Source organism: Lutjanus erythropterus, chromosome 10, assembly GCF_056507025.1.
Source record: "Lutjanus erythropterus isolate fLutEry1 chromosome 10, fLutEry1.hap2, whole genome shotgun sequence".
Classification (NCBI taxonomy): Eukaryota; Metazoa; Chordata; class Actinopteri; order Lutjaniformes; family Lutjanidae; genus Lutjanus; species Lutjanus erythropterus.
In genome coordinates, this window is record NC_139326.1 from 13,208,869 (window position 1) to 13,221,996 (window position 13,128).

The following is a 13,128-nucleotide window of genomic DNA, read 5'->3' on the forward strand; positions in this document are numbered from 1 at the left end:
TCTTCCAGTCTACTTCCACTACAACTTTATGATACACTGCATCTCAGATTATCTGTGACACCCAGAGGAGATATCACAGTTTGTTTTATCTATGAATTTCCGTCATTTGCAACACATTTACTTCTCCTTTGCCCGCTGATATTGTCTGGCTCATACTTTCTTATCCATCCTGCTTAAATGTCCTTTATAATAATTCTGATTTGTTCAACATTTTTTGTTTGCATAAAGTAGGTTTTCCTTTTAACCTTTTAACTTTAAAGAGGCCAGCCATAAACTAAGCATGCGCAAAAAATTGACTTGAAGTGTCTTTGGTAACGAATGTTTGAATTATGTTCATAACAGTCATTAATCATTCATTCATCAGTCATTTTATAAAGTGCAATAAAAGTAGCCTTTTTTTTTTGCAGTATTTGTGAATAGACTTATCACCATTCAATTCCTCATTTCCCATTAATTTTCCTAATTTAAGTGGATTTCTGATTTTTAAAAACTGTATTAGCAGCAAGTTGTTGCAGCAGATGACCACAAACTGAACTGTTTGTTTTGGTGTTTTTCAGATGGGTTACATCACCCTCTAAGCTCCATTGACTCTGATAGTGGAATAGTTGGATTACACACAGTTCACAGAAGACATTTGTTCGTATGGTCTCATCCCAGACCAGGCCTCTGGGAGACGAGAATTAGGTCAGACAGATCCAGTAAGTCCTCCTGTGGGACAGATACAGTAGGAAAGAGACAACTGGACAGGAAGCTCTTCCACACCCACTCAGTCTATAAATACCATTCACTGCGGGCAAGTGATCATCTCCACACTGACCGCGCATCTGATAACTCAGTAGAGATAAAATGAAGAGATGAGATGGCAGATTAATATTCAAAGACAGCAGAAACACTAGGTGTGTAGCTGAATTATGTATTAACATGTAAAATAAAAAAATATTGGTAACCGTTTCTGTGAACTATAGTGCATCATGGGACCATTCATAGTGAGTCATAATGCATTCATAATGAAACCAACAATAAAACATTATGATGAAGTAGGCGTTATTATAGATGCATCAATATGTACCTGACTTCACCGAACACATACCGTGATAATTATGATACTGTATAGACTGTTATAGCATTCGATGTACAGGAGGGCCAAGCCAGAGCTGTTCGTTCAAGAGGATCCATAAGACACTGAACTTATACTTCATTAGAAGTCACACTGATAATATTTTATGACTGTTGATGGAGTTCATCAGAAAACGTGTTTATGAGTCTAGTCATAAAGCTTTATGAATGCATTATAATTCAGTTTGAATGGGTTCATAACACCAAATATTTTGTCCCATACCTCTGCTGGTATTTAATCATGCAGGTAGTTTTTGCACAGATTTTGAGATGTCCATCCTTGAGGGTTTTTTGCCACTACCCCTGCATAACTGAAGCGAATTGAATTTGTGGTGCTAGAAGAACTGAAAAAGTAACTTTTAAAACATCCAACAGCAACATCTGTTTCCTTAGAACTACTTCTTTTTTCTTTTTTTTACCAAAGAAATAGTCCCTATGCAAAAAGGTGACTGTGCACTTGGATGATGGCAAAAATCTCAGACATATGGCCAGACCTGCATAAATAAATCTCCACTACTACATACCATGAGGTACACATCAATAGTCAGTGTTTTCCTTACAGTCGATGGCGACTGGCACACCCCTAGTTTGGAGAAACAGTAGGAGTGCCGGTGTAGGGAGTTAATCAATGTGCTGCTGTGGACAGAGTTGGCAGCAAAATGTACTTTAGCCACTTAAAAAAAGGCACATCAAAAAAACCCACTGCTACATAAACCCAATATCACTCTCTCGCAAGTCTACCAATGGGTCATTCTGCGTCAACTTTTTAAAACACAGAAGTCACAATAACACCAACAAACTAACCGATCCAGGCAGCGATAGATCAGCAACTCCTGTCCTCTGCAAGCTAAAATTACTAATTTTGCCAATGGAGTTTGGTTGGTTTTGAGAGAGAGCGACTTTTGGCTTATTTAACAGCAATCTCCTGTCAAAAATAGGCTGTCTGATGGCAAGAGAAACAGTGAAAATATTCTAAATATAGCATATGCTTGGACTGATATAGATTTTGTTTTAGGTGGCAAAAATAAACTTTGCTCTTGACCTCGACCTCACGCAACCCTACTTCAAATGATCCAATGTATCCCTTTAAGGCGGCGGCAACTGCAATTTCTTCTTATAGGTTTTTTTCAAATTCCATCTCTTTGCAAAGCCAAAAACAACAACATATAAACAAACAAAAACAATGAGGACGTCTTAGATAATTGAATTTGTGCCTCATGCCAGTTGAGAGTCGAATTGATCCGGAAGAGATTCAGGTGTACGTAGTTTATGAGGGCAGTGTGGTGTGGATTAGCAGTGATCGGGCACAGGACAGGGTGTGCGGTTACGCAGGTTTAACCTTACGGCTCAATCATTTACAGACAAACACGCTGCCAAGACAGCTCAACAGCCTCTGATTGGATCTGTTTGGATCTCACCAGTGGAAGGTCACGAGTTTATGGGATTTCAGTCCTCAGAGGTTGATGGCAGGGATCCTGCCACTACATGATCTGGGCATGGAGGGCATGATGACAAGTGATATACAGACAGACAGTCTCCATTTTATCCTTTTTACCCGGGTTATGTTTTTTTTAATTTAATATCAAAGAGTATAAAAAGTAGGCTAATCCTTCTAATTTTTACAATTTAAATCTTATTTTATCTTATTGTAGAGACTTTATTTCGGAATGGCAAAATTGCTCTCAGACTATAATTTAAAATCTGTTTATACAGGATGTGTTGTTTACTAGCAGCCAGTCACTGTTGTTTGCCATCTAATCCAATTTAAATCCTGGCACAGCTGATTTTAAAGCCACATTTCACATCCTCAGATACTATAGGTTGTTCTCCTGACAAGTTATTTATTTCTTGTTGTCACGTTACGTGTACCTGGACCCCATTTTCCAATTAATTTGTGCCTGTGACTAATGGAGGACAACAATGTTTGAAACTGGTCCATTATTGAGGGAGAGCGCTGCATCCGCCAACCATGAAACTGGGAGCAATGTAATCTTTATGGGCACAGTCATAGTACACCTATTATAAGTGCTTGTTTTTGCCACTGCGGCAACGTGGAACATGGAACAGATCCCTACAGCGACAGAGGTTTTTGTTAAAGAGTAAGATACATATTGTTTAACCAGACACAGCTGTTTTATTGCTGGTGCAAAAGAAACAGTAACTTTGTCATTATAAAATGCACTTCATTTAAACTGAAAAGCACAAAATCATCTTTCCACTGTTTCAATAATCACCCGTCGTCTTTGAAGTGTTGTTTTGTTTTTCTCTGGACATGTGCAACTAAGCAGACGTGGAGGAAAAAAAATTGAGAGAATTGCTTTTGATTTTGACTTTTTAACTTTTTGAGTATTATTATGACACTCAAATAGTCTTGTATAACTGAGGATAACAACATTACAGCAATGTGAAGACACGTTAAAGAAAGAAAGCAGTATACTGACACTGACTTTATGTGTCACCCAGAGCACAGAGGGACTGTCGCCGGCTGTGTCTTAGTAAATGTTTCGCGCCTGCTCTCTGCTGTTCTCAAGTTAATATATAACACAGTAGTTTTCCATGACAATATTATCTAGATGTTTATGATGAGTTGTCTTTGAAGTTGTATTTATTAATGATCCCAATCTGCTTAATTGCCTGCCACATTTTTATCATAGGAAACAGCTTATGAAGCAAATATGACTGTGGCATAAAATGTAATCTGATTAAACTTTCTCTCTGTGACCAGCAGCTCCAGGATTAAAAAATGTAGAAAATTGAATTAGACTTTGCTGTTAAGCTCAAGCTGATGTATGTGAATCGGCCTGCAGCGGCATCCGAAAGGCTTTTGAATCTCATATTCTGTAATGTGATTTGCCGTTCATGCTGGGGACTTGCTCTCCTCACCCAGTAGGCGACTTGTTAATTTTTAACAGTGGGGATGGCCCAGTGGGAGCACCTGCTATGTGAGAGATTTAGTTTAGAGAATATAATAGATCCAATACGAAACTGAGAGAAAGATGGAATTGAGAGAAGAAGGTAAAATTACAAATCCATCTGCTACTTCAGCACCATGGACAGTGACTTGAATTCATCAATATACAACACAGTGAGGCTCCTTATATTTCAGAGCCATGGTCAGGGCCATAGATTCTCAGATAAAGATCAGTGAGTCAGGCAGACTAAATTAACTCCTGTTGGTGTTCTGGATTTTGAATTTAAATTTCAGGTTAAAGAAACCCTCCAGACCAGCAATTTATGTATGTAAATTGCTTTACTTTGAATAATAATTTGTATCTGATTCATTCATTTCACAAAAACGTTTAACTGACCCTTCCTGATTCTGCCCCTGTTTGCTCGAAGCTCTAATAACAGTTTTGCAAGCTTGGGACAGTCAACTTTCTCCTTTCCTGTAAAAGTACTATTCATGTAGGTTAGGTAGGTAGCTAGGTAACTAACGTTTTGCAAACATTAGATAACTTAAGATTTGAACATATGTCACTTTTACAGGTCCCGCAGTCACATCTTTTAACCATCTTCAAAATTCGGGTTTCTTCTCAAGGTAGACTGGCCCAGCACATAGTGTATCTCGGTACAGGAAACAGAGTTGATGGAGGCGGTCTGTCAAGCTTATTCATTCACTCTAAAGTCCAGTCTCAGTGTGTGTGTGCTGGAGACTTGAGGTTTCCACATCACACTTTTGCAAGTTGAACACTGAACCAGGATTGGCTTCCAAACTGTTTGTGATGTCACAAATCATACCCCACCCCTGCAAATGGCATTTTCAGTGAGCACATTTCAGCAGTTTCACTTTCAGCAGATGAATGTGAAAACATCCTTCTGCTGCCAAACTCTGCACATACATCATTCTGTACTGTGAAGCTCAAACATTGAACCACAGGAACAAGAAGAAAAACATATTTTTGAGTGGAGGTTGACTTCCTCATCTCTGTGGTATCAGAGAACTGTAGCTAAAACACAGTACCTGCTTTTTAGTTGTCTTAGACCAACACCACACCTTAATTCTTTGGATTCATGTATTATCTGTTAGCAGAATTTCAAAGTGTATAAATGAGACAGTGTCGACACAAAAACACACGTGTTAAAACACATTTGAACCAGTTCCTGTGGCAGATAAAGCAAACAGTTCCTCACGGTCACAGGACTTGAATGTCCTTTAGAGGTAAAATGTTGAACCCGTGGAGCTCAGCAGGTGTCTCACCTCCATGTTCATACAGCTCACCGTCGCCATGACAGGAAGAAATACAGCCTCATTTAGAACCACGGGAGCCTCCTGGTTTGGTATTTAAGCTGAATGGGATTGTCCCGTTTGAAATAGATTGTTTAATTCCGTGTGTGCTGTATCGGGCAGCTTGCTGGTGTGAACGTAACATTTAATATCTCCCCCTGTTCTTCTCTTTTGTGCTTTTTTTAGCTGAGGAACAAGTTCATGAAGAAGTTGCCGAGAGACGCCGAGGCCTCCAACGTGCTGGTGGGGGAGGTGGACTTCCTGGACGCGCCGTTTGTGGCGTTTGTTCGTTTGCAGCAAGCTGTGATGCTGGGAGCCTTAACGGAGGTTCCTGTTCCCACGAGGTAGCTGAGATTCATGTCTAGCTCCTGTACATATATTGGAAAAACTAAACAGCAACACAATATACTCCCACCAAAACTATCTACATGGATAAGTAGCAGAAAAAATATATATTTTAGACAATGGGGTGAACTGTCCTTTTAAATTATAAAGAAATCCAATACAAAACTGTGATTAAAGACTCAGGCTGTTATTCCTCTGGCTGTTGATGAGCATCATAAAGCCACAGAGGTGACGCTGAATTCTAGTGTTGTAACTAAAGAGCCATAAAGCACTTTTATATCTTGTTTTTATTGGAGCCTTATTCAATTCTGATGAACTAGGAAATGTTGTGATTAAATATGTCCCTAAGGAATTCCTGTGCCATGGTAAAGTGTCTACTGTGTCATTGTTACGACTGTACTCAAAGTTAACAACCCTTTTAAGTTTTATTGTTATAACAGCTTGGAAAATACTTGGATGGCTGGTATGTACAGCAGCCACCCTGAAGTGAAAACAGTAAAGACAGCTGTTAATAACAGGTCTGTTCTTTGGACATAAAATAAAAAGTGTTTAAACCTTTACTAAAATTTCACACTACCAAACAGATACAAATAAGAAAAAAGTTGAACTATGAACCGTGTTTTATGCCGTGACAATCTCATTCTTCAATCTCTTTTTATTGTGGATTATTCAAAAGTTTATCTGCTGCAGAAAAATACAGACAAACAATGTTATCAATTCAAATGATTTTGTTCCATTTTCAGATTTTTATTCATCTTGCTTGGACCCAAAGGCAAAGCCAAGTCGTACCACGAGATTGGCAGAGCGATCGCCACGCTGATGTCAGATGAGGTTGGACTGCCATTTACACACGTCATCTGTTATGTTTTAATGCTGACAGTAAAACTCTAACACACACATCCAAATTAGATCTTTAATGTAATGCAACATAACATTTTCATTCACTTGTATTATGTTTCGACCATTTAATGCCTGGGCAATTGTAGAAACATGGCGATGCAACATTGCAGACTCCGTGGAAGAGAACCTACTACCCTTGAGATTAGCATGTCCTTCCTATTTGGATCCAAGCATTCAAATTTATGTCATATCTTTGGTTAAAGAGTTAATGTTATCTTTATTGTCACACTACATTTTTTTTTTTTTGTGCAGCAAGGGTTCACATAATGGCAGAATACAAAAGGACATCAACAACAATCGATAAATCACATAACTAGTGTAAGATAATGGAAGTTCATACCAAGAACAAATACGCAAGAATGCCAAAGTGCAAGTGTGCAAATGTGCCAGGAAAGTTCAAGGAATGTGGCCAAAGTGCTAAGTGTTATTATACATGTTGATAGCACTTGGAATAAAAGAGGCATGGAGTCTTTTGATCATCCAAACAGGTGAAAGACCAACCTGAGGGCAATAGCCTGTCCTCTGGAGTGAGTGGTCCTGCCTGAGAGTTTATGAAACTTAATATAATAATAATAAATAAATTAGCATTTATTGCATTAGAAATATTAGTTTTTATGTGCCAATACACACCACTATACTGGGTAGCACTGCACTGTGTATTTTTAGTATTTTGTACTTAGTATTTTGACCATTTCTTTTATACAGTATAAGTTAAAAAAGAGCCATAATTCATTTAAGAAAAGATAGACACATAAGGTAAAGTATGTTATTCATAAACTCTGAAGGTCCAGTACAGTATGAGAAGTGAAGCCGCACAGCACATTCATATTTTATTCATAAAATGCATCTCTGTCCATATGCAGAGTTTCGGGGTGATCATGTCACTGCTTCACTGGTGCATTAATACCTGAATATTGTGCTGTGTTTTTGATGTTAATGTGTGTAACATGTCACTATTTATCCTAAATATAAATCCTCAGATGTGATATTACAGTTCACTGCCTGCTGACACACTGCATGCTTTGACACATCTCTTTCACACTTGAGTGCCTCGTCCCTCTCTGTCTGTGTTCAGGTCTTTCATGACATTGCATATAAGGCCAAGGACAGGCAAGACCTGCTGGCTGGTATCGATGAGTTCCTGGACGAGGTGATCGTGCTTCCTCCTGGAGAGTGGGACCCGGCCATCAGGATAGAGCCTCCCAAACACCTTCCGTCCTCTGACAAAAGGTCTATACAAGTCCAACTTTTGTGAAAAAGTGAAAAGTCTTCTCATAACTCATTTAAAATTATTTTGAAAACGTTTCAGAGGATTATAAAAAGCAACAGAAGACTGAAGGGGTAACCTCTTGAGAGATTTCTTTGGTCTTATCAGAACTCACAAGTGTTCATTGATTCTACAAGGACCTCAGGCTGCACATTAATCTGCTGGTCATTTATTAAACCCATTCACCCATTGGGCTTAGTTATTTTCCAACACTTAACAAGAGTCATATAACAATCAGCAGTAGGAAGAAACTTAAATAAAACTGTAAAAATAAAGAAAGACTAAGTATCTGTGGCAGGAGTCTACAGTGAAAACACAAATAATCAATGCAAGGGTCCATTTAAATATGACTTTGCTGAAAAAGAAAATTATGAAAACTAAGGGGGGGGGGGGGGGGTAAAAAAAAACTCATTAAACATTTAGGAAGCTGCAGATCTGCACCTGTTCTGAGTGCTGTGTGTGCAGTAACTACATCATGTTAAAAAAGAGCAGCGGTTGCAGAATCACTGAAGTGTGTCCAGGTGTACAGCACAGTGTTCATTTATGAAAGAGCAGCAGCGTGTTTTATCTAAAGCCGCAGTTTCACTCCGTAAAGCAGGAACCTTAATGTGGGCACTGATCAGTCAGGATGTTTAGTCACGGTGCGCATGTCAAACACTGGTTGACAACACAAGAAAGATGCCATGAACATGCTGATACTTAGATGGATTGTTTGAATTATTTGAAGTTTGGGTTGTATGAGGTACTTATTGATAGTCAGTGTATTTCCTACAGTGGACAATGGTTGACTCCCCCACAGTTTGGAGAAGCAGAGGAGTACCAGCACGCCAAGCAATGTCCCGCTGTGGACAGGGTCAGCAGCAAAATGTAGTTTAACCACTTAAAACGAGGCCCATCTAAAAGAATCAGTACAAGTTTATGTGTGTGCTGTATTAAGAATATTTTCATCACTTTACCGTGCTATCAGACAGCCTTTTCCAGTGTGAAATGGATACAACAGCTAAATATCGCTCTCTTCTTCACTCAGCCAGACTCCTTATGCAAAATCAGTAACTTTACCTTTACTACCTATTTTGTGACTGTGGTGAATCCAAACCTTTTAAAACACTGAAGTCACACAATAACACAAACAAACTAACAGACTGAGGCAGTGGCAGACCAGCCTCAGCCTCTGTCAGTTAAAATTTATTATTTTGACAATGGATATCGGTTGGTTTAGAAAGATAATATTTAGATTATATAACAGCGTTTTCTTATCTAGAAAGTCTGACAGAAAAATAAAGTGTACCTCATACAACCCTGCTTCAAATAATCTGAACTATCCCTTTAAAGCTCCATTCTCAAGAACTGCAGGCTGTATATCTACTGAGCTGCAGCATCAGTAGACGTTCAAACATACGACCTGCATCAGATATCGATTTCTCTGTGATAAACTGTGAGTCAGAGGTAAAAAGGCGGCCAGACTGAACTGAACTGTGTGTATTTTAGGAAAAACCAGTATGCAGGAGGGGACTCCCAGATGAACGGAGATATGCCCCATGATGGAGGTCATGGAGGAGGGGGACACGCTGTGGGGGATGAGCTGAAGAAGACCGGAAAGTATGAAATCATATTTTCAAATAATAGTTTCTATATGAGAATTAATTGCTTTTTTTCATTTGCCATTTGCTGACGCCTTTTGTGTCTGTTTCCAGGTTTTGTGGGGGTCTCATACTTGACATCAAAAGAAAATTGCCTTTCTTTGTCAGTGACTTCACAGATGCATTTCACATTCAGGCCTTGTCGGCCATTTTGTTTATTTACCTGGGAACTGTGACAAACGCCATCACTTTTGGTGGTCTGCTGGGGGATGCTACAGAAAACATGCAGGTCAGACTGACATTTTCATCGGTTGTGTTTTGCACTCATGTTCTGAATCATTCCCTGACTGTTCCCCTCCGTGTGTGCAGGGTGTGTTGGAGAGTTTTCTTGGCACAGCGATCGCAGGTGGGGTGTTCTGTCTACTCGCCGGCCAGCCTCTCACCATCCTCAGCAGCACCGGTCCTGTCCTGGTGTTTGAACGGTTGCTCTTCAACTTCAGCAAGTACGTTCTGCATTTTTTCCGGTTGCCAGAGGCCCAATTGCTAATCATTTAGATGATTTAAGGGTTGAAAAGTGCTTTATGTCACACTAAACTTTCTTTGTTGAGACTCAGAAAGCTCAAACATGCTTGTTACGAGTGTTTCTAAAATCTGCACCATATGAAACAATCAAAAATACTAGACTTATGTTATATACTTTGTTGAGTTGTGTACTTACACTTCCATCTGTGTTTCCTACTAGCTGCTAGTTGCTATAGCTTTTGTGGACATAAACGGCTCATTCTAAGTCATGTAAACACAACAATTCTTATTTTCAGGTAGTTATACACTAATGAAAACTAATGAAAGTTGTAGTTCCTTCATGCTACACAGACAAAAATATATAGACAATTAAATTTAGAATAGAAGAGGATCAAATTTAAAATGAATGTATAGTTATTTATACATATATACATATAGTCAGGAAATAATTCTGGAGTGATTTTTTTTCAGTTTGCCTCTGACATCTTCACATAAAAACTGTCCATGAACTCACAAAGCAGCAACTTCTTCCTCAAAATATAACAACTGTATTCTTCAAACTTTTTCTTTGTCCCTGCTAGTCGTCCTCCGTCATATAAAATGTCATAATTAACAGATTATTTTTGAATATCTGTTGTTTTTTTTCCTTCATGCAGAGATAATGACTTTGACTACCTGGAGTTCCGCCTGTGGATCGGCCTGTGGTCCGCGTTCCTCTGCCTGGTGCTGGTGGCCACCGACGCCAGCTTCTTGGTTCAGTACTTCACCCGGTTCACCGAGGAGGGCTTCTCCTGTCTCATCAGCTTCATCTTCATCTACGATGCCTTCAAGAAGATGCTCAAATTAGCTCATCACTACCCCATCAACTCCGAATTCAAGATGGAATACATCACACAGTATGACTGCCTGTGCATGGCCCCTGCTGTTCTAGGTGAGACGCTGCTCAACTCCGAGTCGGTCACAGTCAGTTAGTTTGGTTTGTTTAAGGTGTAGTAAGGGCGACTCTAGATTCAGCATTAATGCTACAGTGAAACATTTAATTTAATGTACTTGCAACAATACAAGGATGAAGAATTTTGTAAAAGAAGCGCAAGACAGGAATTAAGTCATTTTTAGGGCAAGGCCACTCTGGTCTTTGATAAATACAGATTTATTGGGGCACAGCAGTGAGTGATAACTACATTGTATAAAGACAAAACAGTATTAGCTGATAAATAGCCTGATTAGCCTCCGTCAGTGAACAATACAAACACAGATTATTAAACTGTAAATCATTAGTGAAGCAATAAATAACCATAGTCAGTGTTAGAGTATCTTATCATACTTCTATAGTGTGGTATAGTATAGTATTTCTATAGTGGTGACAAAACATTAAAATATGTGTATACAGTATTAGCAGTTTGAATTATCAGAATGCTTATTTCCACCAATGTCATGAAAACAATTCCTGTAAGTCATTATAATGAGAAACTTTCTCCAAATAACTTACATAACTCACATTGGCATGGTTTCCACAGAAACTATAAACCAAAGCTCCCTGCGCTCTCAGGGGAAAATGTTACACCAAACTCCCTTTAAGACAGAGGTTATTTTAACAGTTCCTTATGTGTCTGCAAAAACACGTAACTCTAGAAACACAAGATAAAAGATGTCATATATCAACAGTCTTCTTGTCAATTCGGCATCAATATAACCCAGAGAAAGAGAAAAACTCTGCCCTTGACCTGATTATTTTTCATGTCTGTGCAATATTCTACAGATACAGATATTAAAACTGTAGTGGGAGGTGTTATGTCGCCTGTATGATGTCAAAATGACTGTCAACAGATCAAGTGGCTGCTCTTATCTGTTACCATGTGCTCCAAAATGAAAAGCAAGCAGTTCTGCGATGCACATGGGCTGCTCCGTGTCCACGACGTGACAGTTTTAACTACTTTCTTTTAATGGCACAACGGCCGGTTCAAAAGTGCACGCCAAAATGGCCGTGCGGGTAGAAGGATCCTGCCCTGCAAGAGGATATTGGTTAGAGAGAGACTTTCATTGGATGAGACAAGTTAAATGAAGGGTTAATATGTTTGTAATTGTGTCTTGTTTACATGATAAAGATTTTCCAAGAAACGTGTAGTTAGAAGGACGGTATAATCATTCACTTCAGCTTGCTTCATTGTAAGAAGTAATTGCAGCTTTATGGGCTGCTGTCTTGTTTTGGCGTAAGTGGTGTGATATTACAATCAGCACACAGGCATTTTTTTTGTGGTTGTGACAATAAAAAAAGTGAACAAGTGCTGTTGATGAGACTTTAATACGACACAGCATGCCTCTTTATTTTCTTTTCTGATAGAGATGAAGAGGGGGCAACCCTGAATTACTGGTAATCCCCTGCTGCTTTCAAAAATATCTCTCGGACACACACAGACAGACATAAGCTATTCCTCGTGCCGCTCCACATACTGGAGTACAGTGCATACCAGGGAAGGGAAACAACACATGCTTACTTTTGTCGAGTGAGCAGCTGACACATCATTGAAACGGGGTGGTGTAACACTGGCAGTAAGTCAGAGAAACTCCTGACTGATGCTGAAGCCAAGCTAACAGTGTGGCTCCATGTCGGTCAGTTTCAGCTCAAAATACTGGTCCAGAGTGACATATTTTCAAAATTTGTTTTGGGAGCATTTCATACATTTTTTAAAGACTCAGGAAGCAAGAGATACAGCAAAGGTCCCCAGCCAGACTTGAACAGGGACATTGTAATTTACAGTCGACGTGTTCAGAGGAGTGAAATAAGAAAATAGCCAAATGGATTTTGGCATGATCCAATCATTCAGTTTAGTTTCTGTGAGTGGGTTTACTTGTTTCAGTTTAGTTTTTATTGTGTAAAAATATCATAAAAACAAGTCACCATGCAACAGTGAGTTTCCAGCCTCATTGATTAACAAAGTTACTTAGCTGTTCAGCTAAGGTTAGCTTGTTAACAATGTTAATATTGACCTCAACTTACCCTTCTTTTTGAAACTTCAAATGGCAAACCAAGTTGGAAGTGATTGCGTCTTCATCTGTAATTTCTGATTAGTTCCTCACAAATTTCTCCTGCAACTTGACTGGATGATGTTGGATTGGTTCAATCAAAGTGGATCTGTGGAATTAAGTGTCGACTTGCTGGGAGTGAAAAGTTT

General features: G+C 39.1%; 1 protein-coding gene across 7 annotated transcripts in view; it reads left to right on the forward strand.

The window, feature by feature from the left end:
- Positions 1-13,128, forward strand: part of slc4a4a (solute carrier family 4 member 4a) — a 63,737-nt gene that overhangs the window by 37,281 nt on the left and 13,328 nt on the right. For all 7 annotated transcript variants that reach the window (XM_084728250.1, XM_084728248.1, XM_084728253.1 and 4 more), the window contains 7 exons: positions 5,528-5,685; positions 6,430-6,517; positions 7,662-7,816; positions 9,342-9,452; positions 9,548-9,722; positions 9,803-9,936; positions 10,612-10,886. In XM_084728250.1, the coding sequence (XP_084584376.1) occupies positions 5,528-5,685; positions 6,430-6,517; positions 7,662-7,816; positions 9,342-9,452; positions 9,548-9,722; positions 9,803-9,936; positions 10,612-10,886 (1,096 nt within the window). The remainder of the gene's footprint in view (positions 1-5,527; positions 5,686-6,429; positions 6,518-7,661; positions 7,817-9,341; positions 9,453-9,547; positions 9,723-9,802; positions 9,937-10,611; positions 10,887-13,128) is intronic.